Source organism: Myxocyprinus asiaticus, chromosome 14 (assembly GCF_019703515.2).
Source record: "Myxocyprinus asiaticus isolate MX2 ecotype Aquarium Trade chromosome 14, UBuf_Myxa_2, whole genome shotgun sequence".
Lineage (NCBI taxonomy): Eukaryota > Metazoa > Chordata > Actinopteri > Cypriniformes > Catostomidae > Myxocyprinus > Myxocyprinus asiaticus.
In genome coordinates, this window is record NC_059357.1 from 34408031 (window position 1) to 34435739 (window position 27709).

A 27709-nucleotide genomic window follows, 5' to 3' on the forward strand; every position below is an offset into this window, starting at 1 on the left:
GATAGATAGATGGGGAGTTGGGGAGATTTGGAGATTGATAGATAGGTATGCGGGAAGATGGATGGATGGATGGAAAGATTGGAAGGTGGATGTGCAGGAAGTTGGACAGATTGATGGATGAGCAGGATAGATAGATAGATAGATAGATAGATGTGTGGGAAGATGGAGGAAGGGATGGATTGATGGATGGATGGGATGTGTGGGAAGATGAATGGATGGATGGAAAGATTGGAAGGTGGATGTACAGGAAGCTGGATGGTTGAATGGGTAGAATAGATAGATAGATAGATAGATAGATGGGGAGTTGGGGAGATTTGGAGATTGGTAGATAGGTGTGCGGGAAGATGGATGGATGGATGGAAAGATTAGAAGGTGGATGTGTGGGAAGTTGGACAGATTGATGGATGTGCAGGATAGATAGATAGATAGATAGATAGATGTGTGGGAAGATGGAGGAAGGGATGGATGGATGGACTGACTTGTGATGGGGGACTTTAACAGCGCCAACCTAAAATGCGCAGCACCAAACTTCCACCAACACATTACCTGCCCTACTAGAGGCAACAGGACTCTAGATCATTGTTACACCCCATTTAAAGAAGGCTAGCACAGTCTCTATCACCATTTGGGAAATCGGACCATGTTGCCATCTTCCTCATACCCAAATACAAACAAATGCTGAAACAAGAAGCTCCGGTTCAGAGGGAGGTCGCGTGCTGGACGGATCAATCAGTGGCCACTCTGTAAGATGCTCTAGATGACATAGATTGGGACATGTTCCGGTGCAGCTCTGATGACATCAACATGTTTACGGAAGCAGTCGTGGGACTGATTGGGAAACTGGTAGATGATACAGTCTGCAAAACCACCATCAGGATGTTTCCCAACCAGAAGCCGTGGGTGGATAAATCCATCCGCGATGCTCTGTCATCCTGCACCACTGCATATAAAGCGGGGCTCGCCACCGGGAACATTGACAATTACAAAATCATGTCTTACAACACACGCAGAGCGGTGAAGGAGGCAAAGCGGTGCTACAGGAAGAAATTGGAGTCACAGTTTCAACAGGGTGGCTCTAGAATCCTGTGGCAGGGACTGAGAATGATAATGGACTATAAAACACCATCCCGCAAAATCGCGAATGCTGATGCTTCTCTCACAGACAAGCTGAACACTTTTTATTCTCGCTTCGAGGCTGCAGTTTACTGCGCTAACGGTGCTGACAGCGCTAATAGTGATAAAGGCTGCTTGTATGCAGAAAGCATTAACGCTGGAAACACATTCACCATCACAAAATGCGACATGAGGAAGGCTTTCCGGAGAGTGAACATCTGGATGGCTGTAGGACCAGATGGAATATCAGGTCGGGTCCTCAGAGCCTGCACTGACCAGCTAGCACCAGTGTTCACAGAGATATTCAACCTCTCCCTGGAACAGTCAGTTATTCCAACGTGCTTTAAACAGTCCGTCATTGTTCCTGTCCCGAAGAAACCCCAACCTTCCTGCCTTAATGACTATAGTCCTGTAGCACTGACCTCAATTGTGATGAAGTGCTTTGAAAGACTGGTCAGAGACTTCATCACCTCCTCACTACCTGACACCCTGGATCCCTTACAGTTCGCTTACCATCCAAATTGCTCAACAGACAATGCCATCACACATCTCCTCCACACAGTCATCTGGACAAGGGTAAGGGAAATTATGTTTAAATGCTGTTTGTTGATTACAGTTCAGCTTTTAATACTATAATTCCCTCTAAACTCACCACCAAGTTGGAGTACCTAGGATTTAGCCCATCTCTGCATCAGTGGATCCACCCTCAGCAGTGGAGCCCCCCAGTGTTTTGTTCTAAGCCCCCTGCTGTACTCATTGTACACTTATGACTGTGTGGCCACTTCCAACTCCACCACCATTGTCAAGTTCGCTGATGACACTGTTGTGGTGGGCCTGATCTCTGAAAATGACGAGAGGGCCTATCTGCAGGAGATCAAAATTTGAGGACTGGTGCCAGGAGAACAACCTCCTTTTGAATATCAGCAAGACAAAGGAGCTGATAGTGGACTTCAGCACAAAGCAGGCGAGGAACTACCACCCCATTATGATCAAGAGAGTGGACAGTTTCCGTTATATTGGCATACACATCTCACACGATCTGTCATGGACCTGCCACATTAACACCATGGTGAAGAAGGCCCGTCAGCGTCTTTACCACCTCAGGTGCTTAAAGGACTTTAAACTGCCCTCTATGGTGCTAAAAAACTTTTACACCTGCACCACTGAGAGCATCCTGACAGGAAACATCACAGCCTGGTTTGGAAACTGTACAAAACAAGATAGACTGTCTCTACAAAGAGTGGTGCGATCAGCTGAGCGCATCACCCACATCAAACTCCCTGACCTGCAGTCCATCTACAACAAACGATGCTGGACCAAAGCCAGGAAGATCATGAAAGACCTCAGCCATCCTAATAATGGACTCTTCTCTTTGTTGCAGTCAGGGAAATCCTTCCGCTCTCTGATGGCCAAAACAGAGAGAATGAGAAGGAGATTCTTTCCACAGGCCATCCGTGTCCTGAACCAAGGACAACACCAGGACTAGGTTCACTATTCAACACCACACACTTGAAACAATATACACTCTACATTATCATATTATTATATATCATTATTATACAGTACATCTACAACATCACCTCTATAACATTAGCCTGTTGCAGGTCAACATACTGCACAATCGCACTTTACCTTGCACATGTACATATTGCCAGTCAACTGTTGCTGCTACCACCTCTACATCTGTCATTATGCACTATTTCATATTCATATGCATACTTTGTACATACAGTATATTTCTTCTTTCTCCTATTTTATTGTGTATTTTATTGTGTTTTTTTTACTTCTATTTCTACTCCTTATCTATATCTATTTATCTATCTATCTATCTATCTATCTATCTATCTATATATACTGTATATATATAATTTTATTGTAAACTGTAAAACTGTGGGGAGAAAAGTCTTACCAAGAATTTCACTACATGTCATACTGTGTATGGTTATGTATGTGACCAATAAAACTTGAAACTTGAAACTTGAGATGGACAGACAGACAAACAGACAGACAGACAGACAGACAGATAGATAGATAGATAGATAGATAGATAGATAGATGGATGTGCGGGAAGATGAATGGTAGATGGATGGACAGAGAAGATGGATAGATAGATAGATAGATAGATAGATAGATAGATAGATAGATAGATAGATAGATAGATACGTAGATGTGTGGGAAGATGGAGGAAGGAATGGATGGATGGATGGATGGATGGGATGTGTGAGAAGATGGAGGAAGGGACGGATGGATGGACAGACAGACAGACAGATAGATAGATAGATAGATAGATAGATAGATAGATAGATAGATGTGTGGGAAGATGGAGGAAGGGATGGATTGATGGATGGATGGGATGTGTGGGATGATGGAGGAAGGGATGGACGGATGGATGGACGGACGGACGGCTAGATAGATAGATAGATAGATAGGTGAATGTGTGGGAAGATGGAGGAAGGGATGGATGGATGGATGGATGGATGGGATGTGTGGGAAGATGAAGGAAGGGATGGACGGACGGACGGATGGATGGACGGACGGGGGACGGACGGACAGACAGATAGATAGATGTGTGGGAAGATAGAGGAAGGGATGGATGGACGGACAGATAGATAGATAAATAGATAGATAGACAGATAGATAGATAGATGGGAAGATTGGAAGATTGGTAGATGGATGTACGGGAAGATGGATGAATAGATGGATGGGCAGAGTAGACAGACAGACAGACAGACAGATAGATAGATAGATAGATAGATAGATAGATAGATAGATAGATAGATAGATAGATTTGAAGCTGTGTCTGAAATGTGAAAAAAATGATGAAGAAACAGATGGAGAGATGATGATGGTGGAGAAGACATCTCTACAGTGACATATAGGTAGCTCTTGATGACTCACTCTCTCCCTCTTTTTCTGAATTTTTCTCTTTCTCTCTCCAGTCTGGATTAAAATAACAGAGTCCCAGCAGCCCCAGCCTGCAGAGGGGGAGTTATGCTTTCCATCTCAGAGACAGGGTGATACGCTAAAAATACCCCTCTGTGTGTGGGCTGCACTAGGAGATCATGGCGGGGGTGCAGCTCGGAAAGCTGGTTTGTACATTACAAATTTGCTGTATGAAGCATCAGATTCTATGTGCTGGCTAAACAAATGCAATGTGCTTTTACTGGATCTTAGCCAGTGTCAATATCCTTGATTGGCTCATTACATGGATCAGTGTGTTAACTGTGTTCCCAGTTCAGTTGGAATGAGTCTAATGGAGTCTCCGAAGTGCCTTTGTTAGAGAGTCAACTGTCCACTGCTCTCTTGATAATGGAATTCCTTCCTTCAATAACTTCTTTGTCTTGGTCATTACACAAGGAAATGATGTTCGATTGGTGCTATTAACAAATCAATATGTCATTGAAATGGAGCAGCATGCCTATGAGTTTATTTTTGCAGGTGTAAGATGTAAACAGAGCTCAGGTCATCACATTTTCAGATCACAATAGTGTCTGGACTGTGATGCAGAAAATAAAACATAAATGCAACAAAGCGTTTCTCTGTCTTCCCTCACTGCTGGAAAAGAAATAACAACAGCATAGCTGGTAACCAGCATATATTGTGTTTTGAATGCTGGTCACAACATGGAATGCTAGGGTGCTAGTGTTCCAACAAGGTTGTTTGACTAATTTAACCAGCAAAATTTCTTTGGTTAACCAACCAAGAAAAAAAAACCATACTTGTTAACCAGCTTCAATGTACGCTTTTGCTGGTAAACAGCATAGCTATGCAGGTCCACCAGCAAGAAAAGCATAAACCAGTTTAGACCAGCTGTTCTTTTAGCTGGAATCTTTCAGAGTACTTTACCCCTAGTCCATCCATCTATTCAGCCTGTGATGCGCTACAATGTCCTGCTTCTAAAACCAGAGATGATGGAAGTGCACCTCAGATCTCTCAGCACACAGACACTGTGCTCTGTGTTGAAAGCAGACGGATGCTGATAGCAAGCAACCCTCATTAAAACAAATACTTGTTCTGGGCTCCCCCTGACATTTCAACTCACTAAAGCTTGTTAAAAGATGTGAATGCTGCAAATGAGATTTTTAATAGTTTCCCATTACTCCACAAGGCCCCTGGATGCACAGGGACGATTTCCATATAAAAGGTTAGGGAGCTGAGCCGCACTAGGGAATGTGAGAGGAGCAAAGATAGAGAGGAGGAGAGACATACTTTGGGGTGCCGATGGCTGTACTCAGTAGGAATTAGTCAGATTTGAGTATTTGAGCAGGGAGATGGCAGGCTGTTGGATGCTTGGCTTGGGCAGTGCCAACACCACTGAGTAATGTTGCTCAATGCTGGTTCCTGTGGCACTGCAGAAGGGTAATGGGGTTCACTGGGTGAATTTTCACAGCATAATGATTAGCATTGCATTTGAATGGGATTGAGAGAACAGTGCTGCGGGGAGCTGGACAGCATATTATATTGCGATTACAACATTATCATGTTATTTACAATGGATGTTATTTTAGGCATGGCTTTTGAAAGATTTACTGGGTATCAGGGGTATATACAGTACATAGCGAAGACATGAAAAGAGATGCTGTGTCTGAATTCCCATACTTTCATACTACTAAATTCGATAAAGAATTTACTCCTTAACCGTTGATGAAGTACGTTCTGTGGGTATCCAGGTGTGTAGTATAAATAAGTTCCTGCATATACTACATCTACCATGTTGGCATTGTCCTTTCACCAGTGTGTTTTTGACCTATGATGTACTAACAAAAAACAAAAACATTTACTTGTTTACTTGTTGAACAGGTACAGTTTAACCACGAGCACCAACTTTTTGGTACATATAGCACTTACACTTAAAAAGAGGTCAAAGCTCTCTGCCATTTTTATTTCAAATATGGCTCGATCCTCACTGCCCGTGGCCTTATTGGATAACAATTTGTCCCCTGGTTGCACACTCCTGAATCTCAGCAGATCCACTACATCACCCAGGTCTTGTTCGCCTACTGTATCAAGAATACTGAGTAGGCATCCTATTCATTTAACATACTGCTTTTTGCATACTATGTAGCAAGGAAGTGTGCAAATTTGGATGCAGTGAGAATAATCCTGAGTGAAAGACAAATAACAGCACAAATGACAGATGCTGCGAAGTGGAAAAAGACAGGAAGTAGGGCTGTAATAAAACGACTTTGTGAGTGGCAGCCTATCATGTCTGTACAGGACTCTGACATTGCCTAACACAGAAGTGTTACTGCCACGCTGAGGCTTATATGGAATTTGGAAATGCATCAAGCCATAATATAGATAGTTAAAGCAATCTTCTCAATGGCTCTCAGAGAAAATATTGTAGAGCTGAATCAATGGTATCAGGGCTTTAAAGCCTCTTCCTGAGGGCAGATGCCTGGCTTGTCTGTAATGGTAGAGCTCTCTCTGTTGGGACATATTCAATGGGGTGCTTCTGATCCTGTCTGTCAGATAATCTGCTGTAATCCCCGGCTCTCTTATCTGACCAGAGCACAGTGTCCGGCAAGCTGACTTCACGCCAGGAAGCACGGCATAGCCAGCCTGCCTCTTTCAGCCTGTACTGAACCCTGCACGCATGCTTGTGTGGGACTCTGACAAAGGGCAAAGCCTCCGGCGTAGATCACAGCCGGCTTTGTGCCAGTTTTAGCTGTCATGGACACCTGCCTTCTGGGAAAGTTTTAATATAACTGGAGAGCAGGTGCTTTTCAGGTGTTTTTGGTGTCTGCAATATTGCTCCCAAAAGCTGCTTAAACTACCACTCGAACAGTGAAAATTCTTAATGAAAATAATTAACTAAGTTAAAACTGTTAACAAATTCATAATTGTTGTCAGATGACAGCGCTATTTTGCTACTGTTGTTTTTAAAAACTGTAAGAGGACATACTGGTGCACTTTTGCTCAGTTACAATCTCAACAGTACAACGGTATCTTTGGAAGGTGGGGTTTTGGTAAGAGGGGGCATGTCCGATGGAAGTTCCAGGCGCTTAAGGCGCTTACATCCCCTTTAAACTTGTCATTGGCACATTTTTTATGAGATTTAGAGTGACGCTGTTCTTCCCATGTAGTCTTAAAGCAATCACCACTTCTGGAGAGAGCTATCCATGAGCATCCCCAATTATCTCTATGGCAGTTGCTCTGCTAATACAGGAACCCCTGGAAGTACATGATCTGAAGTCTCGGGGGGTTGAGGGGGCTTAGTTCCAGCACCATGTTTCATGTGATTAATCACCCCACAAAGGCAGCAGATAGATAATTCAAAAAGTCCATTTCACACTTTTATAAGCCTGTGGAGAAGTGAGCAAGAGACGGACATAGTGGGTGTGGCATCAGGCGTTTGGTGAGGTGTTTTAAATATTAATCAACATAAAATGTTCATAAATGGGAAAAATACTGTCCATGGGGAAAAGCGTTCAAAATAAAGGGGAATATGGCATCCACGCGGTGAAATGGGTCTCAGTGCAGGATGGGGAGTGTCTAAATGAAAGGTCCAGGACGTGGGCGGGGTTCGGCGGTCGCACGCACTTCCCACATTGGGTTCCAGGGCTGGAGAAGCGGTGGCTTCTTTGGTGGCTCTGCTTCCCTGGGGTCATGGTGTGTGAGGGGAAGGTTGGCCCGGCATCCCTGCCCGTCAGCCATGAAGCGTGCTCCAATCCCCCAGCGACACATCTAACTCGCAACAGGGTGGGAGGCTGGGAGTGCGGGTCTGGCGACACATCTAATTTGGCCAGTACCCTCCCCTCTCTGCTTCAGGACCTGCGAGGACACCAGTGTGCACACAAGGGAGATGGAAGCCAGCTCATCAAGGAGAGGTGTGCTCTGCATTTTTATGGCAGCATTGATGAGGCTCCACTCACATCAGGTGTGCCTCATCATCCGCTGCCCAAACGAGGCTCATAAACCTTTTCACACGTGATTTTCTCCTGTACTGACGGACCCCCCCCAGCATGAGTTCTTTAATGCATGCTGTAATTAAAAAAACTCTTCACAGCAGATGCACTGGGGGACAGATTATATCACAGCAGGTGCACTGAAGATCAGATTATATATTATCAAACACTGAATGAGTGACGGACAGAATGGGAGAAGGCTCGAGTGGACTGATTAGTTTGTATATTCTTTGTTTGATGTCAGAAAACATGGCCACATTGCTGCATCAAAACAGTCAGCAATGGTAACTTTTTTAAACTTTTATTTAGTGATTGTTGAATGTTTGTAAAATTCATGTTGAAATGTTCAACATCATGTGATGTTGAAAAGAATATTTGAGCAGCTGGTTCATTATGACAACCACTTCAGTCCCTCTTTTGCTGGTAAACAGCAGCTTGAATGCAGATCGCACTGGTTTGATTGTACGCCTCTAAGCCCAGCCTAGTGGAATCACACCGGTTTGATTACACGTGCGAAAGAGTTAATTTGCACAGATTGATCTTGAAAGGCCGGTTTGATCACACATGCGAAAGGGTTAATTTGCACCTCTCCTCGTCTCCAGCCCACTCCAGTTGCGAGCCTGGCTGAAGGACAGCCCTATGAGGTGGGATGACCATAACGAGAGAGGGGGCGGGTCATTACGCAACAGAGCCTTCGCTTGATATGTTGCTTGGAACGTTTTTATTTCATCACAATAGACAGTTATTTTTGAATGTCCATCATAGGAGAAACTTATAAGGTGCAGTTCTGGCAGGGGCTAACGGGGTGATGCTAACCAGCCAGGGTCCTTCACCTGTTGCCAGGGAAGAGGTAGGCAGGCTAGAGCTTGTCTGGGGGAATGTCAGGAGCTGTACAGGTTTCACCAAGACTCTGGAATAGAGTGTTCCAAAAGCTTCTTTAAATATCTCTGTGAGTCAGCGCTGGTACTCATGAAACACACAGTTCTTTGTAATGCATTGCCAAAGGGACAGAGCACCACAATAAAAGCACTATCAGAAGGCATCAGCTGCTGATTAAAGAGCCAGCGATTTGACAGCATCATATACAGTTGCCACTGATTTATGAGTGCCCCCTCCTCTGGCCCCCTCCGCAAGCGCACCAATCAACCAGGTGCTAAATGCCCAGCTGAGGCATGGGGTGGGGGGGGGGGGTGTAGGCAGTCATTGGGGGCATTGGAGTGCACAGGCAACAAGCATCTGTGCTTGGCAGAGGAGAAACTGGAGGCAGGAAATAACTGTCACTCTCGATTCAGGCTGCTGTGCTGGGAACGTGAGAGCGGTGGTGATTGGGGGTTGGGGGAGGCGTTAATCATTAACTGAAAGGGAGAGAATGATTTTTTATTATTTTGTGGCGAATTGCTCCTCCCACTTAAAGAATTCACTCCACTTCCCTGATAAAGTGCAGCCCTGTGCACTGGGAACTTGTAGATTAGAATCTCTAGGGGTCAGGTATTGTGTTTACTGGTAGTAAATCAATAAGGGAGTCAGTGGATGAGTAAGCCTGTAAATCCTCCATGCTGTCCCTCACATACAGCAAATTTTAATTAATCCAATCAGCTTCTTGACTCAAACTTCAAAGCCTTTAAACCCAGGGTATTAATGGAACATAATCAAATTCCTTTTCTTTTTGCGCTGTAAGTGAGAACGTTGGAAATAAGCTGCCGGAGCACTTTTGTAGCAGCAGATGGGGAGTAAGTGCTATAGTATGCACTTTAGTTGGGATACTAAGATTAATTCATGGTTGAAGATGACGGATGAGGTGTTGATGGTTCAGCTATGAATTTGAGATTACGTGGGGGTGATGTTTACGATTGTGATGGGGAGTTTTATTGCACGCATTTATTTGGCAAGTCGTGTTTTAGTTCAAATCCTCATGACTCAAAGCTGCTTCTTTTAGAGTATTACATGCTCCATTACTCACAGGCCCAGCTTTATATTCAATTAATTTCAAACCTGCCACCTCGAAAAGCTCTGAACGGAAGAATCATGCCTCCACTCTTACCTTACCAGACCACGTAGAGGATGGTACAACATTTATCAAATTATTTTAATTGTGCTGTCACATTCAGGCAGCCTATTGGACTTTAGGAAGATATTTCACATTGTGTGAAGCCTTCAGGCGGCACATGTGTGAGCTCTAATAAATTTAAATTCTTCCTCAGGGACTTTTACAGTGTAATCGTGTCCTTTTATTTTTAGAATTTGGTGCACATCAGTTTAGAACACCTTTGTATTTCAAAGCAGTAATTGCCTTTCTTGTCTCTTGGAATTATTGTCAGCTTGCAGATTTTTACAGTCACTCCAAGGTCATTTAGTGAGGCGAAGAAGATACAGTACATAAACGACCCAATCAATGCACTAGGGTTTGTTTTCAGAGGCACGTGGAGGCTCTGACGTTAGCATGTTATCTTTTATAGGAAAGACTAACCCAGCTGGCACAAATCCTTTCCTCTGTGCCCCCTATGATCATCATGTCATTGTCCGGAGTGCTGCTCTCCAGGGGTTCTGTTATCACGGAATGAAAGAGAAAGAGCTGCCAATGGCATATCCTGCAATCACAGTGTGCGAGTGTGTAGTGTGTGTGTGTGTGTGTGTGTGTGTGTGTGTTTTGCATGTACATTATCTACAATGAAAGCTTAATGCGTTTTTCCACCCTCATTGATTACTGAAGCAAGATAATTGCCTCTTCTTCCACAATATTTTTTGTGCCCATTAATACACTACAGTTGCGCATTGGAAATGTAACTACATGTGCAACTCAATGTTTATGGAAATGCTAGTGCTATTTATATAATTCTTAAAACCATGAAAATTCTCTTAGTTCTTGGAGTTCAGTTTGGATTTCTGAGAGGTAGCAATGCAGCGTTTGACGCGACGACAGGTTCACAAACACACATGCACAAAAAACGCCTTTTGATGGTGTGTCTATGAGGGTATAGTTAGTGTGTCCCTTGTGCCTTATAAACAAACGAGATCTCCAATATCCCAGCATGCATTCTGTGTGCTTTTTATTCTGGGCTGAGTCACAGCCACAGAGACAAATTATAGAGAACGAGCAGTGAAAGCAAGAGATCTTTGAGAGACAGAAGACAGGAACTGGTAGAAAGCCAGAGAGAGGTAGAACGGGATAGAAACAGGGTGAAGAAGAATGAGGGGGGATCGAAGTACAAGACAGAAAAGGGGAGGAGAGGGGAAAACTGGTTGACAAGGCTTCTCATTTCTTATAGTTCGCTCCTTTGTGAATAGTCTCCGAGCAGCACAAATGTCACATGACTACAGGAGACATTAAAGTGAAGCACAGACAGAAAAGGAGAAGCATTCATGTGCGCCCACACATTCACTCTCTCACACATACACACACACACACACAGTACCTCTACAGACATGAATACAGTGCAAGAAAAGCAACGCGCTCTGAGTAAAAGGCGCCGTGTTAATGTTGAAAAAAAGAGCTTGTTCTTCATAAAAATAGGAAATGGATTTACTGAGAGCTACCCGACTGCTATAGTTATGCTGATAGTGACAGGCTGTGGTGCGTTCACTCTTTAAGGTCAACTATGTGTTTTCATTTGTAATTGGTGTTGCAGTTGATGCTGGAAAAATAAAGTGGTTTTGGAAGAAAGCATGCATGCATGCACCTAGGGCAATTAAATATTTAGATGAGGCCATGAGTCACCCCCTCTCTCCTGCTCTTCCATTCATCCTTCATGTTTTCGCTCTCTTCTCTCTCTCTCTTTTTCGAGTACTCACACACTCCCATCTTCTTTAGAGCTCTGATCTGTTGCTCATGTTGCTCAGTCTCCTATTGCTGCAAGAGGAACTCTGTGAGCTGTGTAATAAGGCGCGAGAGAAAAGGAGAGAGCAGGCCAAGTAACTGATATGATAGAGTGAAAGGAGAGGGAAGGTGAGGTTCAGGTCAAGAGCCTGGGGTGGTGTTTGTCCCAGGGGGCATGTAGAGAGGACAGGCAGGGCCTATTTACTGTGAATTCACATCACTCAGGATCTCCAGAGAAAGGAGATGGCAGCTGCTTGAGAGAGCCGGCTCGGGTAGGTTTCAAGTGTGGTAGCGCTTGGTGTCTGGGCGGAAAGGAAACTGTAAACAACTGGCATAAAGGACTCAATGTCAATGGCATATGTTTCAGAAGCTGGTCCCCAGTATGGTATGCTGGTGTGCTGGTGTCCCTATACCAGGCTTCTTAACATGCTTAACTAGCAAGCCTTCCTTGGTTTATCAGAAAGACCAACAGTATCATGACAACTTGTAATAATTTGTACGACAAGTGTTGTATGACTTACCTCAATAAAAACGTACAAATTTTATTTACACACCAACCAATCAACAACATAATTTCAAATAATTACAATACACACATCAAATTATTGGTAACCTCTAATCCAACACTTCTGTCTGTGGACAAATGTGTTACTCATTGTGCAATAAAAAGACTAATGTATGTGAATAACCTTAATAACCTGTAATACACATCCTGCTGTTTCACTTTCTTTCATTGTACACAACAGTACAAGTCAAACGTTTTGTATGGGCCAACTCATATAATTTCTGACAAATTCGCTATCTAGAACAGTTCTTACGACTTGTAATGAGATCATGTTGGAAAAACCATGCCTGTTGACTAGCATTTTTTGCTGGAGAACAACATGGTTATGCTGGTCAACCAGTTAGACTAGCCCAAAACCAGCACTAACCAGCAAAAACTAGTTTCAGGGATCCAAAGGTTGTGGGAAACACACATACACACACACACACACACACACACACACACACAATAGCTCTTTGGCTGAACTTGATTTAATCATGGACAGTGGTTCAATGTGTTTCATATGAGTTTTCTTAAATTAAAATTACTATGTAATCTCAACACAAACACTATGTAGAAAGAACCTAGTTGAATTGGATAAACCAAACAAAATTACACCTGTCAAGCACTACAGAGTTTAGTTAAGTAACTATGCTATGATTAACACAGTATTTACTCAACAAAGTGAGCAATCAAAATCAAATGCAACATCTACCTGTCCTCATCGTTAGCTCAAGCTCCACTCTTTACCGTAATGGTAACCCCAAAAGCCCAACAACAGAAACTCTTCTAAATCTCAACATAACAAAACATTAAACACTAACAAGTGTCCCTCTTTATATTAATCTTGCACAAAAACACATAAAATAACACTTAATTTGAACATTTACTCTCCCTATCGAGTCCCATGCAAAGCATACTGGGAAATTGAAATCCCCTGCCCATTTTCATCAATGCTACATTAACACCACAATAAGTATTCATGTAGTCCCAGCTCAAATAGATTAAGTAAACTTCCATTTTACAAATTAAAATGAATAGAACACAATTAAATTAAATTGTGGCTAAATGTTCTAGAATTGTGTTGTTTTGGTTTATTTTAATTACGTAATTTGAACAAGCAGCAAAAATCCTTTTTTGAGAGAACCTGGAAATATCATGGGATTTTAAAACTTAATAAAGTATTTAAAAGCCATGAAAAAGTAATGGACATTTCTATAATGAATTTACATTAATTTCAGGATAACTCAAAATTGCTCTTTGTGAGTGCAATCTCTAAAAAATGATTAAAAAATCCTTAAGCTGCGGTCACGCTACTCTTTGTGCTCCTTTCACTTCCATTCAAAGGCATTCGAATGTGAGAGTCCGGAAATGTAAGATCATGCAAAGAAATTTTGCATTCCTCTGCATGCCAAAGTTCAAGTTTGGTGAACTCTCCAATGCAAATTAGGATGACAAGAAGACGTGTGACCAATAAAAGATTGAAACATCACACACTGACACTGGCTCAATAAAAAGAATACATATTTCATGACTGCATATATTTTCATTATTTGTGATTTATTATTTATTATACCAGAAGTGGGGTGTCCGAAATAATTTTGCATACTCAAAGCCTAGTGTGTCCACAGCTTTATCCAGTAATCACAAATAACAGGAAAAGAAGAAGAAAACTAATGGTAATTCTTTTGTCAAAATGAGTGGAAACCCTGCAGCTTGGACTAGCTTGGAAATTCAAGCTGGTTTAAGCTAGTCTTTTCAGTAGGGGAAAGTCTTGAACCATAGAAGAAGCTCTGCATACCCAGAGGCGACAACTGCCTTCAGCTCTGCAGTTCGGGGCAGGAGACAATCTCAAATGCCTGATGCACTGCATGTGGGAAGAGGGGTTTTTAGTATTTTGTCTGTTAGAGCGAGGGAGTGAGGGGGAGGAAGAGTGACTGACACCAGGAAAGAGAGACTGAAGTCTTGGCAGGCGGCAAGTTCTGATGCTTCAGTTCAGAAATGTAGGCTTTGGTTTGAGGTTTTGCTGGTGCTGTGTACCCATAATTCTTGTGATGACTCAGAGGAAGCTGGAACCAGAGCTGAGGTGATTGGAACTATGCAAACGCCCTCCGCTCCTTCTCTGCTCCTCTCTCACTAGGCTCGTGACCCCAGCAACACCTGACTCAACCTAGAGCTCCATGGGCAGCTGTTTATTCATATGAATGAGGTTTCAGTCGCTGGAGCCAGAGTTGTAATGTGTATTTTTTCTATTTTTAATTTAGTGTTTATTTCTATTTTATTTTTGAGGTGTTCATTTAGTTTAGTTTAGTTTTCACAATATGTTTCAGGGTTCCCACACTTTCAGACCAATTAGTTTCCATGATTTTTCCAATTGTTCAGATTACAGGATGAAGATTTTTGTAAATTATTTTATAGAGATTGCACTCAATGATAATGTGATAATGTTTTCCATAGACCTGGGGACCCTGATGATTGTTAGTTTTAGTTTAGTTTGTTTTAGTTTCAGCTTAGTTTTACAATATAGACTTTAATGCCATTAATTTTCTCATGGCCGTCTAGTGTTATTGTTGTCTAGTGGCATGGTAATGTTTAATGAAGGCAGGCTTTAAAGATTACAAATGTTATAATATACAGTGGCACTATAAAGTATGTGACCCCTTTGGAATTAGCTGGTTTTCTGCATTGATTGGTCATAAAATGTGATCTCATCTTCATCAAAGTCACAAGTATATACAAACAACGTGATTAAGCTAAAACACACAAACAATTGTAATCTTTCTTGTCTTTATTAAACACATCCCATTAAAGAAGCATTTGTCAAAGTGGACCATGCCTGGCAAAAAAGAGATCTCAGAAGTCCTACGATCAAGAATTGTTGCTTTGCATAAAGCTGGAAAAAGGGTTACAAAGAGCTTAGTTACTCATCTGTCCACAGTTAGACAAACTGTCTATAAATGGAGATGATTTAGCACTGTAGCTACTCTCCCTAGAAGTGGCCATCCAGTCAAGATAACTCAAAGGGCACACTGCAGAAAACTTAAGCACACTGTTGTTTGTCTATACTTGTGACTTTGAGGAACATAAGATCACATTTAATAACCAATTAATGCAGAAATGCATTAATTGTTAGTTTCTTTAGTTTCTTTTTGTCCTGCACACCCTACAATGGATGCATGAGGATGAGCTGTATACTTTACACTGCTGCCTGCATTCTCTCTATCCTTTATTACATAATCTGCTATTACATGTTGGATTTGATGGCATTATGCATGTTGTTTACTACTTGCAAATGACTACCTGCAATAGGCTTTGTGCTCACTTTTAGCTCTGCAATCATTAGGCTCTCTGGATGACTTGTCTTCATTCTTTATCACAGGGCCACGATAACTGAACAAATACATAATGCATTATAAGCACAGAAGTGGACACACACTGTATCTGGTACTTTTCCACTAGTCACATGTTTATTGCCAAAACTGTGCGGATTAGCCCTTCTGCAGTTGTCGGTGTACAGTGTACAGCTAAAAGGAATGGTTCACCTAAAAAAATTAATTCTGGAATTAATAACTCACTTCCATGATGATGTTCTGGGCCTGAATGCTGTTATTTTTTCTGTGAAAAAAAGAAATTACACAAAAGGAGAATTTGTTTTAAGAATCTTTTCGCACTTTTCTTTACAACGATGATTCACTGTGGCCATGGCTGTCAAAAACACATACCATAAAATATAGATACAATTAGCCCATATAACTTGTGTGCTATATCCTGAGTCTTCTGAAGTGATGCAATATCTTTGTATGAGAAATAGACAGAATTGTAGTCATTATTCACTGAAAATCTTCCCCTCCACTTCAGCTCTTAAATCTTGTTCTCCATTCATCGGCATATTCAAACTGGCGGGTTATATTCAGTTTTAACACACACAAGAACACAATTTGGGTAAATTAGGTAAGTACCAATTACTTCTCCAAAATTTAAATTAATTTACTGACTTTACTGATTGCAGAAAATAAAATGTTTGTTTTTCTGCTCAACAAATATATATATTTTTTATATATACATTTATTAAATAATGTGTCATGGCCGCATTACCACCTCGAGGTATGCATTATTTTTCAATAATACAATGGTCCGTCATCAATTATTCCCTCTTTTGTATTAAAAAGTAATTAGATTTAATTGATTAATTACTTTGTAATCAGATTACATCCAACAGTGATGAGATGCAACGCCATTTTGGTGTCAGTGACAACAGACCTGGTGCGTTGTGACAATGTATAATTTGATGAACGGAAACGCGAATGAGATTTCAGAGCTTCGGTGAAGGGGAAGATTATCAGTGCATAACAAGTACTTTTTTTCTGTTCCTCACACAAAGTTATCATATGGTTTCAGAAGACTTGGGATGCAACTTACAAGTTTAATAGATGGATTTATGGAGCCTGACAGCCATGGCCATTTTGAACTTTCCTTGTGTGGTAAAGAGCTGCGTAAAGATTATTTACAATATCTCCTTTTGGGTTTCACAGAAAAAACAACAGCATACAGGTTTAGTATGGCATGAGGATGAGCAAGTAATGACAGAATTTTCATTCTTGTTGAACTATTCCTTTGAGCCACAGAGTGCCCATAGAAAATAATTGTGAAGTGGCAGCTGAGGATTCTTCTCTGATTAGGCTGGTGATTTCTTTTAATGGCTGCTCAGGGTGACACAGTGTTCATCAGCTCTTTAGACATTCAGAGAGCATTTGCTGTCTCTACCGAGTAAGAGGCAATCATGATTGTTTGTGTTCCACATCTCTATTTGTGGTGTGTTGGCCAGAGACTGGAAAACTAATACTGCCCCTGGCAATGTTGTGTTTAAACTAAATGACAAGACTTGCATTTTTACTTTCTCACTCTCTCCTCAGCTATGATGGGGAGAATGGGCCCTCTCCTGGCCGAAGCCCTATGGATTTGCAGGCGAGTCCTGGGCTGGTGCTTCATCCCCCTTTCCCTCAGAGTCAAAGGAGGGAATCCTTCCTTTACCGATCCGACTCTGACTATGACATGTCCCCCAAGACCATGTCACGAAACTCCTCCATCAACAGCGAGGGGTAAGTAGCCTCCCGCCCCACGCAGCACACACTCACCCCTTCACAGTTTACTGTCTCCACTCTTCATTTTAAAAAGGCCTCAGAGGAATTTATTTTATCCCAGAATCACCATGCAGCATTAAGCACATCAACTAAATCCCTCTTTACCCGCCTCACTATAATACAGTTACACCCTCTGAAATGCTCACGCTCTCGGCACACAGCAGTAGCCGCTGTGACAGTCGCCTATGGATTAGGGCCATAAAAAATGCAGGTTTTGATACTGAGCTAAATCTATTTCCTCACACCTGAGGATGACTTTTAGCCATCTCACTGTTGTAAAAGAGAATTTGTAAACATTAACTGAAAAAATACTACTGGTAGCAAAGTAAATGGAAGGGGTCACAGTTTTATCAAAGTGATCAGTCTTTTTCTTCCCATACACTGGAACCAGGGTTAATTTCTTTTTTTTTTTTTATATAGTAATCTTCAATTTGTCCTTCCAATTTAGTTTAGTTTTAATTCGTTTTCTCTCAATGACTGCTATTTATAGTTATTTCTGTTATTTCAATTTGTTTAAAGGAATAATTCCCACAAAAATGATAATTCTTTTAAGATGGCAGAACACAGACAAAGATATTTTGATGGAGATATGATGTGAATATATCCATACAATGCAAGTAAATAGGGACCAACCCTTCCAAACTCCAAAATGGAAATAAAGGCAGCGTAAAAGTAATCCTTGCAACTTCAGTGGTTTAATCCATGTCTTCTGAAGAGATATGATCGGTTTTGATATATAGTGGCATTTTAAAATATACTTTGTATCACATACTAAAGTTAACTCATGGTCATTTTTAATTTAGTTTAGTTTGTTTCGGAGTCATAGAAGTCATTAGTTTAGTTTCAGTTCTTCTGAAAATTTCAGTTTTGAAAATGTTTTCATATAGCCTTTGTTTTATTTTTTGTTAAGAATATCGGACCCACTTTATATTAGGTGTCTTTAACTACAATGTACTTAAGCATTTGATACAATGTAATTATTATGTACTTTTGTGTTGTTGCATTGTACTTGCATTTAAAGTACCTGCATTTAATTACATCTATAGTTACACTGTTAACCTAAACCCTTAACCCTAACCCAACCCTAACCCTAATCTATCCTAACCCTAAACTACTCTTTAACCTCAACCTCAGTGGCAGCAAATGTGAATCTTGTGAGAATTTTGCAGAACAACATGTAGTTACACAATAAGTGCATTGTATTATATGTACTTTAATGTTAGTACATAGAAGTTAAAAATACCTAATATAAAGTGGGACCAGAAAATCAATAGCTGGGTTTCCATCCATGTAATTTTATGCACATTTTGGGATATCGCAAAAATGCTGGATGGAAACACCAAGATGTGAATAACATATCCAAAATGCTCATAAAAACTGTATGGTGAGGTGGATACATTTTTTATTTGGTAAGAAGACATGCATATAAACTAACAGAAAAGCACATTTATAGATGCGCATCAGAAAAGCATTTTGCCTCAAAAAATCATGTGAATGCATAACTAATTCACTCAGAGAATATTATCAATATCATCGCATATCATCTCAAATGTTGCTCTGGTTATTGTGAAATGTCAAAGCCTGTCATCAAAATTATTGACTTTTATTCAATGAGATGCTTTCGCTCCCAGACATAAGACACCTGACGCTGAATGCTAGCAAACATGTTATTTAACAAGTTATTTAATTTATTACATTTAAGTTATTTATTACATTTAATAAAAAAGCCACAGTTTTATTTTTATTATGCACCAATTTGCCCACGATTTTGTTCTCTTTAACACATAGGATGGAAACGCTGCTTAATTCGCAAATCGCTTTTGCTATATTCCTATAAATTAAACATACTATATAAACAAAACTATGGACTGGAACTGATTATATTCTCTCCTTCTTCCAACAGTCATGCTGAAGATCTCATAGTCACCCCTTTTGCTCAGGTAAGCCTTTGTTGTGTCTGGTAAACAGTATATGACTGCTAATTGCTTGTTATGACTTGCAGAGGTGGAGTTGACTGATATCCTGCAGTTCAACCTCTCTCTCCCTCTCTCTCTCTCTCGCTCTCTCTCTCTCTTCCTCTCCTCCTCCATGCAGGTGTTGGCTAGTCTACGAACTGTCAGAAGCAACTTCACCATTCTTGCCAATGTCACGACTCCCACCAACAAGTCAGTTCACATCTTCCAGCTTTGATGCATCAATTTCTTTGTCACTGCTCTGCCCCCTTATGGCAAGCAGCGTGTCCTTTCCTATAAAAGTGTTTTTGCGTTGATACAGTGAGCAGTAGTCACATTGAAGTCATCATCATTTATTCATGATCAGTAAATAAAATTAATGAATAAATATAAAGTTTATTCACATGCATACACCCACCCACACATATTTACTTTTTTCTGTCATGGTTGGAACTTTCCATTGACTTCTATTGTTTTTATACTGAGCTAATTATATTTTATAACCCTTGCCCCTACACATATCCCCTCTTGAACTATGCTGTCAACACAAATACAGTACTGTGCTAAGTTTTAGGCACTTAAGATGTTTCACAAAAACATTTGTCTTAAGATGGTTATTTATATCGTCAGCTTTAGTGTGTCAATAGGAAAAATACATTTTAACATTCCTTTTGCAAATAGAAAAGATTACAATAGAACAACAGGGCATTCTGCAACAGATGGCATGGCCCTCACAGAGACCCTACTGAACATCGAGTCAGTCTGGGATTACACGAAGAGACAGAAGCAATTGAGACAGCCTAAATAAATAGAACAACTGTGGCGAATTCTCCAAGAAGCTTGGAACATCCTATCTGCCAACAACCAAGAAAAACTGTGTCCAGGAGTACTTAGGAGAATTGGGGCTGTTTTAAAGGCAAAGGTGGCCACACCAAATATTAATTTAGGTTTTTTATGTTTACTGGACGTTGTATGATGTTAATTGATAAATGAAAACTATTTATGTCATTATTTTTGAAGACATCCTTACTTTGCAACATTTTTCACAAGTGCTTAAAACTTTTGCACAGTACTGTAATAATAAAATAAATGTATCTTAAGTCAGGGACGTCGACACTTTATTTTATGTGAACCTCAGCATTGCTCAGCTCAGAACAAGTGTAGCCCTTCTCCCAATATGAGAATGGGCCTCTCACCAGTAGAGGGAGCCCTCCACTCCACTATTACTGATGCTATTACCTTTTTGTCCACAGAAGGTCGCCAGTGACAAGCCACCCCACCGTTCCCCCAGCAACGCTCTCAGGTATGTTTACTGTACTGTAACTTAGTCACTGTTCAGCTTTCCATCTCCCACACTAACACTCTCCCACACAGCGTCTCTCACATTTACGTATACACTTCCTCTTGTAGGCACTGTAGCTAGTAAAAATGCATTACAGCATCAGAAATAGTGAAGCCATATGGGCAATGGAATTTAACCAGATTCTTGAAGCGGCTAAAGAATAGCTCTCAGCAGCTAGCTCATACGAGGAAAGTGAACTCTGAAACATAACAGCAATAATGCAAAGGTGCTCCCCATGTTGAAGTTTGTGAAATAAAGGTTAATCTATTCAGATTCACCAAGAAAAGAAGTGTGAAAAGATAAAAAAAAAATTTAAAAAAAAGAAGGAAATTGTATTCAACAGCTTCAAAGCTACAGACTGGCCAGCTACAAATGTTCAGGAATTCCGATTGCCTGTCGACTGCTCAGTGCAGATTCAGAGGCCTTATGGGCAAGACCTTTTGGTCTCCGACATGTTCTCACCTCTTACATGAATAATGCAAAAGTCTTCTCAGTGGACCCTTTTCACATATCCGGGTTGGAGAGCAGAAGTAGATGCAAAGCAGGGTAAACTTGAATGGCGCTGAATGGGGGACCACAGCAAACTGTATTTTTACTTACCTGTTTGCTCCAACAGCAAAAGAAAAAAAAATAAATGATTACGCTTTAACAGCTTTGCAAAAGAAGAATAAAAACATACAGTGCTGGATAACAGCAGTAAGAAGAGAGAAATAGCCCAAACTTTCTGTCACTCCCTCAGCAGCTGTGTTAGAAGCCTCATCGCAGCTGTGGTAACTGATTTTTTAAAATGTATTCCAGGGTAATATAATACAGTACAATATTATAAATTTACACTAAATATTTTACAATTGGAAATATAAAAAACGTTTGATAAATTTATGTTGTTAAAGAGAGCGGAAACGCGTCATAACAGGTCTGTGAAAAGGGTCCGTTATGATGTCACCATGGACCTGTTTACACCTGGTCTTAAAGGGATAGTTCACCCAAAAATGAAAATTCTCTCATCATTTACTCACCCTTATGCCATCCCAGATGTGACTTTCTTTTTTCTGTTGAACACAAACAAAGATTTTTTTAAAGAATATCTCAGCTCTGTAGGTTTATGTAATGCAAGAGAATGGTGGCCAGAACTTTGAAGCTTTAAAAAGCTCATAAAGGCAGCATAAAAGTAATTCATAAGACTCCAGTGGTTTAATTAACATCTTCTGAAGTGATCCAGTCTGTTTTGGGTGAGAACAGATCAAAATATAACTCCATTTTCACTATAATTCTTGACATCAGCAGTCTCCTTGGCAATTATGATTTCAAGCTTGATTACACTTCCTTGCGCCTTCTAGCGCTCTGCGCATGCGTCAAGCACTAGGAAGTGTAATCAAGCTTGAAATTATGATTGTGCCTAGAGACTGCAAAGACAAGATGTACAGTGAAAAAGGAGGATATTTTGCCTTATATATATATATATATATATATATATATATATATATATATATATATATATATATATATATATTAATCACAAGTGGACAGTTGAGACACACCAGGTAGTAATATGCATCTCAAATGCATCTCCTGACCACTTGTGTTTGGATATCGAGGGGACATCTCTGATTTCATGACAACACACATACATTTTTATGTCAGTGTGTTTCTGCACAATAATAAACTGCAAAAAAAAAAAAAAAAAGAAAAGAAAGAGAAAGCACAGAAAAATCAGTGCACCATTTCACTCAATAATATTACTTTTAAATGTAGGTACAAACATGACATTTCGAGCAGAATTCTCAGTTAATTTAGTTGAGTAAATGTAGGCCTATTAACTGAGCTTCACATGATTTGTGACACTGCAGAGCGAAGAAGTTCCATTATATACTTACATATATTTGTATGCGCTTTTTCACGATTTCTGATTGGATGGTTATTTTCTTTTAATGCCACTGAGTAGGCGGTCCTTCAATGTTGTGCAAGACTGATTGCCCAAGACAGATCTTACTACGAGGTGTAAACGGCCTATATGTGCCCAAGTCCCTGCTTAAAAACCACTGACATCAACAGACCTCCTAATGTACTTCCCATCAGTTGAGCTGCAATGATTGTACTTATTTTGTCGCACAGTGAATACATTTGATGACTGAATCACTCAGACAACTTAGCTCATCAGTGATAGAAAAGTTAATCATTTTTAGAACAAACTGGTGAACTTGCTTTTATATACAAGTTTATAAATCTATTGCTTTAACCTCTGTCCCGCAGCAATTTAACAGCAATAGTCTTCCTCCTTGATTTTAATTCTCGAATTCCTCTGGTTTGAGAAAATATGAATATTCATTCTTGTAAGGGAAAAATCCATAATAAATTAAATATTTGATCTCTCCATATGAAGCTCTTGAAATATTCATGCTAAGAAGTTTACTATCAAGACATCACTCAGGCAGTTCTTTCTGTAATACTGGCAGAACCACATCCCCACTGTTCACAATGACAGTTCACACTGTGCCCTATAGTGAGTGTTAGATCCAGGTGCATGTGACAGTGCTGTTGTGATGAAGTGCTGATGGCCGTTTCTTTTGTCATGTGTAGAGGAAACATACCAGCAGATGGCCCGCGAGACTCTGGAGGAACTCGACTGGTGTTTGGACCAGCTGGAGACCATTCAGACCCACCGCTCTGTTAGCGAGATGGCCTCCAACAAGGTGTTTCTTCAATCACTTACTGCTGCATTTGTGCTGCCTAGTTCTGTTCCTGTAGTAGTTTCTACTCTCTCCCTCTCCGTCTCACCCTTTATCTACAGGCAGTATACTGCTATACCTACAGTACCATCACAATGGCATTCCCTATGTATTTTTTCCATTCCGAGATCACATACATTGGCTCTAAAAACTATTTGGACATTTAAGTCACACTTAAAAATATCTGAATATCATTGCATTAAATAACAAATATCAAAGTGGCATTTATGTCTAAGAAAGATAACATAAGCAATTTTTTTTTAAGGAAAATACATTTGTTGGGTTTTAAATGCTAAAACAAAAGATATGCAGCTCATAAGCGTTTAGACACTTTCTGGTTGCCAAATGTTTGTGGAACATGTCCATATTTAAAGTGATAGTTCACCCAAAATTAAAAATTCCATCATCATTTACTCACCCTCATGCTATCCCAGATGTGTATGACTTTCTTTATTCTGCAGAACACAAATGAAGATTTTTAGAAGAATATTTCAGATCTGTTGGTCCATACAATGCATGTGAATGGTGACCAAATCTTTGAAGCTCCAAAAAGCACATATAGGCAGCATAAAAGTAATCAATAAGACACCAGACGTTTAATTAATGTATTCTGAAGCGATCTAATAAATTTTGGCAGAGAGCACACCAAAATATAACTCCTTTTTCACTATAAATCTTGACATAAACAGTCTCCTTGGCGATCATGATTTCAAGCTCGATTACACTTCATAGCGCCATCTAGCAGTCTGCGCATGCGTCAAGCTCAAAGACCTTGAAATCATGAAACAATTGAGTTATATTTTGGTCTGTTCTCACCCAAAACCAATTGGATTGCTTCTGAAGACACGGATTAAACTACTGGAGTCATATGGATTAGCTTCATGCTGCCTTTATGTGCTTTTTGGAGCTTCAAAGTTTTGGTCACCATTCACTTGCATTGTATAGACCTACAGAGCTGAGATATTCTTCTAAAAATCTTCATTTGTGTTCTGCAGAAGAAAGAAAGTCATACACATCTAGGATGGCATGAGGTTGAGTAAATGATGAGAGAAATTTAATTTTTGGGTAAATTATTTCTTTAAAACAAAAGTGTGTAATTTTTTCACCCCTAGTGTTACTAGACAGAATTGCAAAAATCCTGTTTGTTTTAAAGAGGTTTACTGAATACTATCCCTGTCCCTCATTGGGAGGACAAACAAATAGTCCCTCTCCTAACTCATCAATATTCTACACACTTCAGCTTTAACTTAAACTTTAACATTAACTAACCTTGACACCAGTGGGTAAAAGTAATTGCAAAAATGGTTTGGAATTGTGAAGTTAATTCTTGTTTGCAAAGGCCACGTGGTTTGATATTTTATTATCTTTAATTTTATCTATCAGTTAAGTTAAATTCATTCATTTTTAAGTTTGGCTTAGTGTCCAGATACTTTAACTTGCACATTTTACGAAATGTGTAACATTTAATTTTCATCAAGAATATGTTTTATAGATTTGCCATTCTGTAATATTATAATGCCCAAAGGGCTATGTGCAACTATGTGCAGATTGAAAAAAGATTCTTGAGCGGATTGTGTGTGCCAGTTTGTCAAGTGAAAATCCTGATATGGTCCCATTCCATATAAGTGCTGTTTTTTATGTATATTTAATTATCTGTAAACATGGAGCCAAATAGCTTTTGTGTGCATCTTTATCAGGCTTGTCATATAAGCTGTGCTGGTTTAATGTAGGAGAGAAGGTGAAAAGAGAGGGAAAAAAAGCAGAGGAAGACTGCAAAGGAGAGGATTTGTGGAAGTGAGGACATAAAATAAGGGAGGAGGGGGAGCAGTTTGGTCCTGATGCCAGTGTTTTTGCTGTAACCTTCGTTGCTATCGAGCCGCAGCAAGGTCTACCCTGCTGGTCTAACAATTGGCTCTTCACTGTGGCCATAAGGCATGTGATTTCAACACCGGCCAATGAAAAATCAGTTGCTCTCTTTCATAGCTTCCCCATTTAAAGAGATAGTTCAATTTTCCCTTACCCTGAAAGAGAAGGCTGTGGATGTGCAATTTTTGTACGGTTGTTGCCATATGCCATATTATACCTGTGTTACTTGTGTTTTGGATGTTTGATAAGATGAATGTCAACATGGGAAGAAAGGAGTGTGTGTGTGTGTGTGTGTGTGTGTGTGTGTGTGTGTGTTAAGCCGTGTGTGAATGGAACATCTCTTTGGTGACACAGAGAGGCAGAGCGCTTGCTTGTATGTTGAAGCACATGACACATATAAACACACACATACACACACACACACACACACAAGCAGAATCGTTCATGCACAGAAGGTAAACACACAAAGCTTAGATTCATTCTCTTTTTTCTCAGACTATTAAATACATATGCAATCACACACATACACCTTCACACACACACACACACACACACACACACACACACACACATACAGACTTTCCTCCACTCTTACATGCTGTCTGCTGCGCATGCGCACATAGGGTGCGCGTACACACACACACCACAAGCACACCCAAGCACGCGCCTCCTGCTACAGCAGCTGATTAGCTTGCGAGAACTGTCTAGAGCATCCAGGGAGACAGAGCGAGAGGCAGCGGATCTGCTGAGCAGCACTGGCGAGTCTGATGCTGTGTGTGGATTTAACGGCTGCGGAAGAGAGCAACGTGGTGCCAACAGGATTGGTATTGTGTTCCATGGACTGTGCGCTCTGAACACAACTCGCTGGGAACGCTGGGCCCAGGTCCTGGAGCTCTCGGTGGGGGAGGGGCATCAACACGGAGAAAGAAAAAGATGTTTTTCCAGACCATCGCTCTTTTGTAGTTTGACTTTTGGCCAAAGGCCCTCTCGCTGTTGCATTTCTGTGTCTTTCTGTTTGTTTCTTTTTCCATCAGTCTCCTTTCAGCTGTCTCCTCCTGCTGTTACCTGTCTGACTGTTGTTGTTTTCCTTCCTTATCCTGTCCTCCCTCAGTCTCTGTCACCTGCTTCTCCTCTCCATTAGTTGTTTGTTCTCCTCCATCTTTGTCTCAGTCCTCCTTCCCACCGCATCCTCTCTGTGTCCTTCAGCCAGTCACATCTCTCCATCTTTGTCCATTCCACCCCCGCTTGCTCGATTGGGGTCAGCTCTATTCAGCTGCTGGGATGAGATGTAGTCACTTCGGCCTGTGGAATTGGATGGCTCCTGGTGGGCCGTTCACAGGGGACACTTGTGTGCAGATTGTCGTGGAGCCTGGTTCTGGTACCGCTTGCTGCATGTAGAGAGACAGTTTTTGCGAGCGCTCGCCGCCGGACTTCCGCCCCATTTGCTCCCTCCTCTTGGGGGGAAGCCGTCACTCTGGAGCACTCCGGCCGGCTAGGCTGTGGCCTTTCTGCCCACACCCTGACCACGCACTCATGTTGCTGGAGCACCCGCCGTGCTTCTGTCCCTGTGCATTTCTGCACCTCTTGCCTTTGCCAACGGCCCGCGCCATCTGTCACCCTCAGCATGGGCGTGGCAGAGGCCATTGACCCGCCACCCTCTTCCTGCCCCTCACCTGTGCCCGGAGGCTACCGGCTGGCCCACTCCTCCAGCTACAGTGCCCTGCAGGGGAGAAGAAGGTCAGAGCTGGAGCTTGGGGCAGACGCAGATGGAGCGCTGGATGGGGGTGGTCAGGCCGCCGAGCGTAGGACACCCTTCATGGATCTGTTCTGTGACACCTGCTCCAAACCCTGGCTCATTGGCTGGTGGGACCAGGTAGGACCACTATAAACAGAAAGAGAATGCTGAGTATCTGTTACCAAAACTTGGCTAGATACCTAAAGGGTTAGTTCACCCCCAAAAGAAAATTCATCATCACTGACCCATGTTGATCCAAACTTAAGCAACTTTCTTCAGGGACTGACAGACTAGATGGAAAAAAAGATGCTTTGAAAGTGAAAGATGACAGAGACTAACATTCTGCCTGACATTAGGGTGACAAAATGATGACAGAATTTTCATGTTTGGGTGAACTATCCCTTTAAACAGAGAACGACTGTTTGTCGCATGATGATGATGGGTTGAAATGTGAAAATGTAACTAGGACAGGGAAAAAGAAAAGTTGCTGAGGTGATTGAGTTGAAATGCTTGTTGGTGTATCCAAGTGCAATCCGTACACCTTCACAATGCAAGAGACAGTCCAGGT

At 41.1% G+C, this 27709-nt stretch overlaps 1 protein-coding gene across 2 annotated transcripts in view; it reads left to right on the forward strand.

Annotated features, from left to right (window-relative positions):
• The window catches only part of LOC127452095 (cAMP-specific 3',5'-cyclic phosphodiesterase 4A-like), an 88617-nt gene that overhangs the window by 32134 nt on the left and 28774 nt on the right, over nt 1–27709 (forward strand). Inside the window, exons 2-6 of one of the 2 annotated variants that reach the window (XM_051717289.1) lie at nt 17293–17478; nt 19424–19460; nt 19615–19685; nt 20726–20775; nt 23392–23504. In XM_051717289.1, coding sequence (XP_051573249.1) covers nt 17293–17478; nt 19424–19460; nt 19615–19685; nt 20726–20775; nt 23392–23504 — 457 coding nt within the window. Of the gene's footprint in view, nt 1–17292; nt 17479–19423; nt 19461–19614; nt 19686–20725; nt 20776–23391; nt 23505–26090; nt 27280–27709 lie in introns of those variants that run through there. The other variant, XM_051717291.1, reaches the window with a different exon arrangement.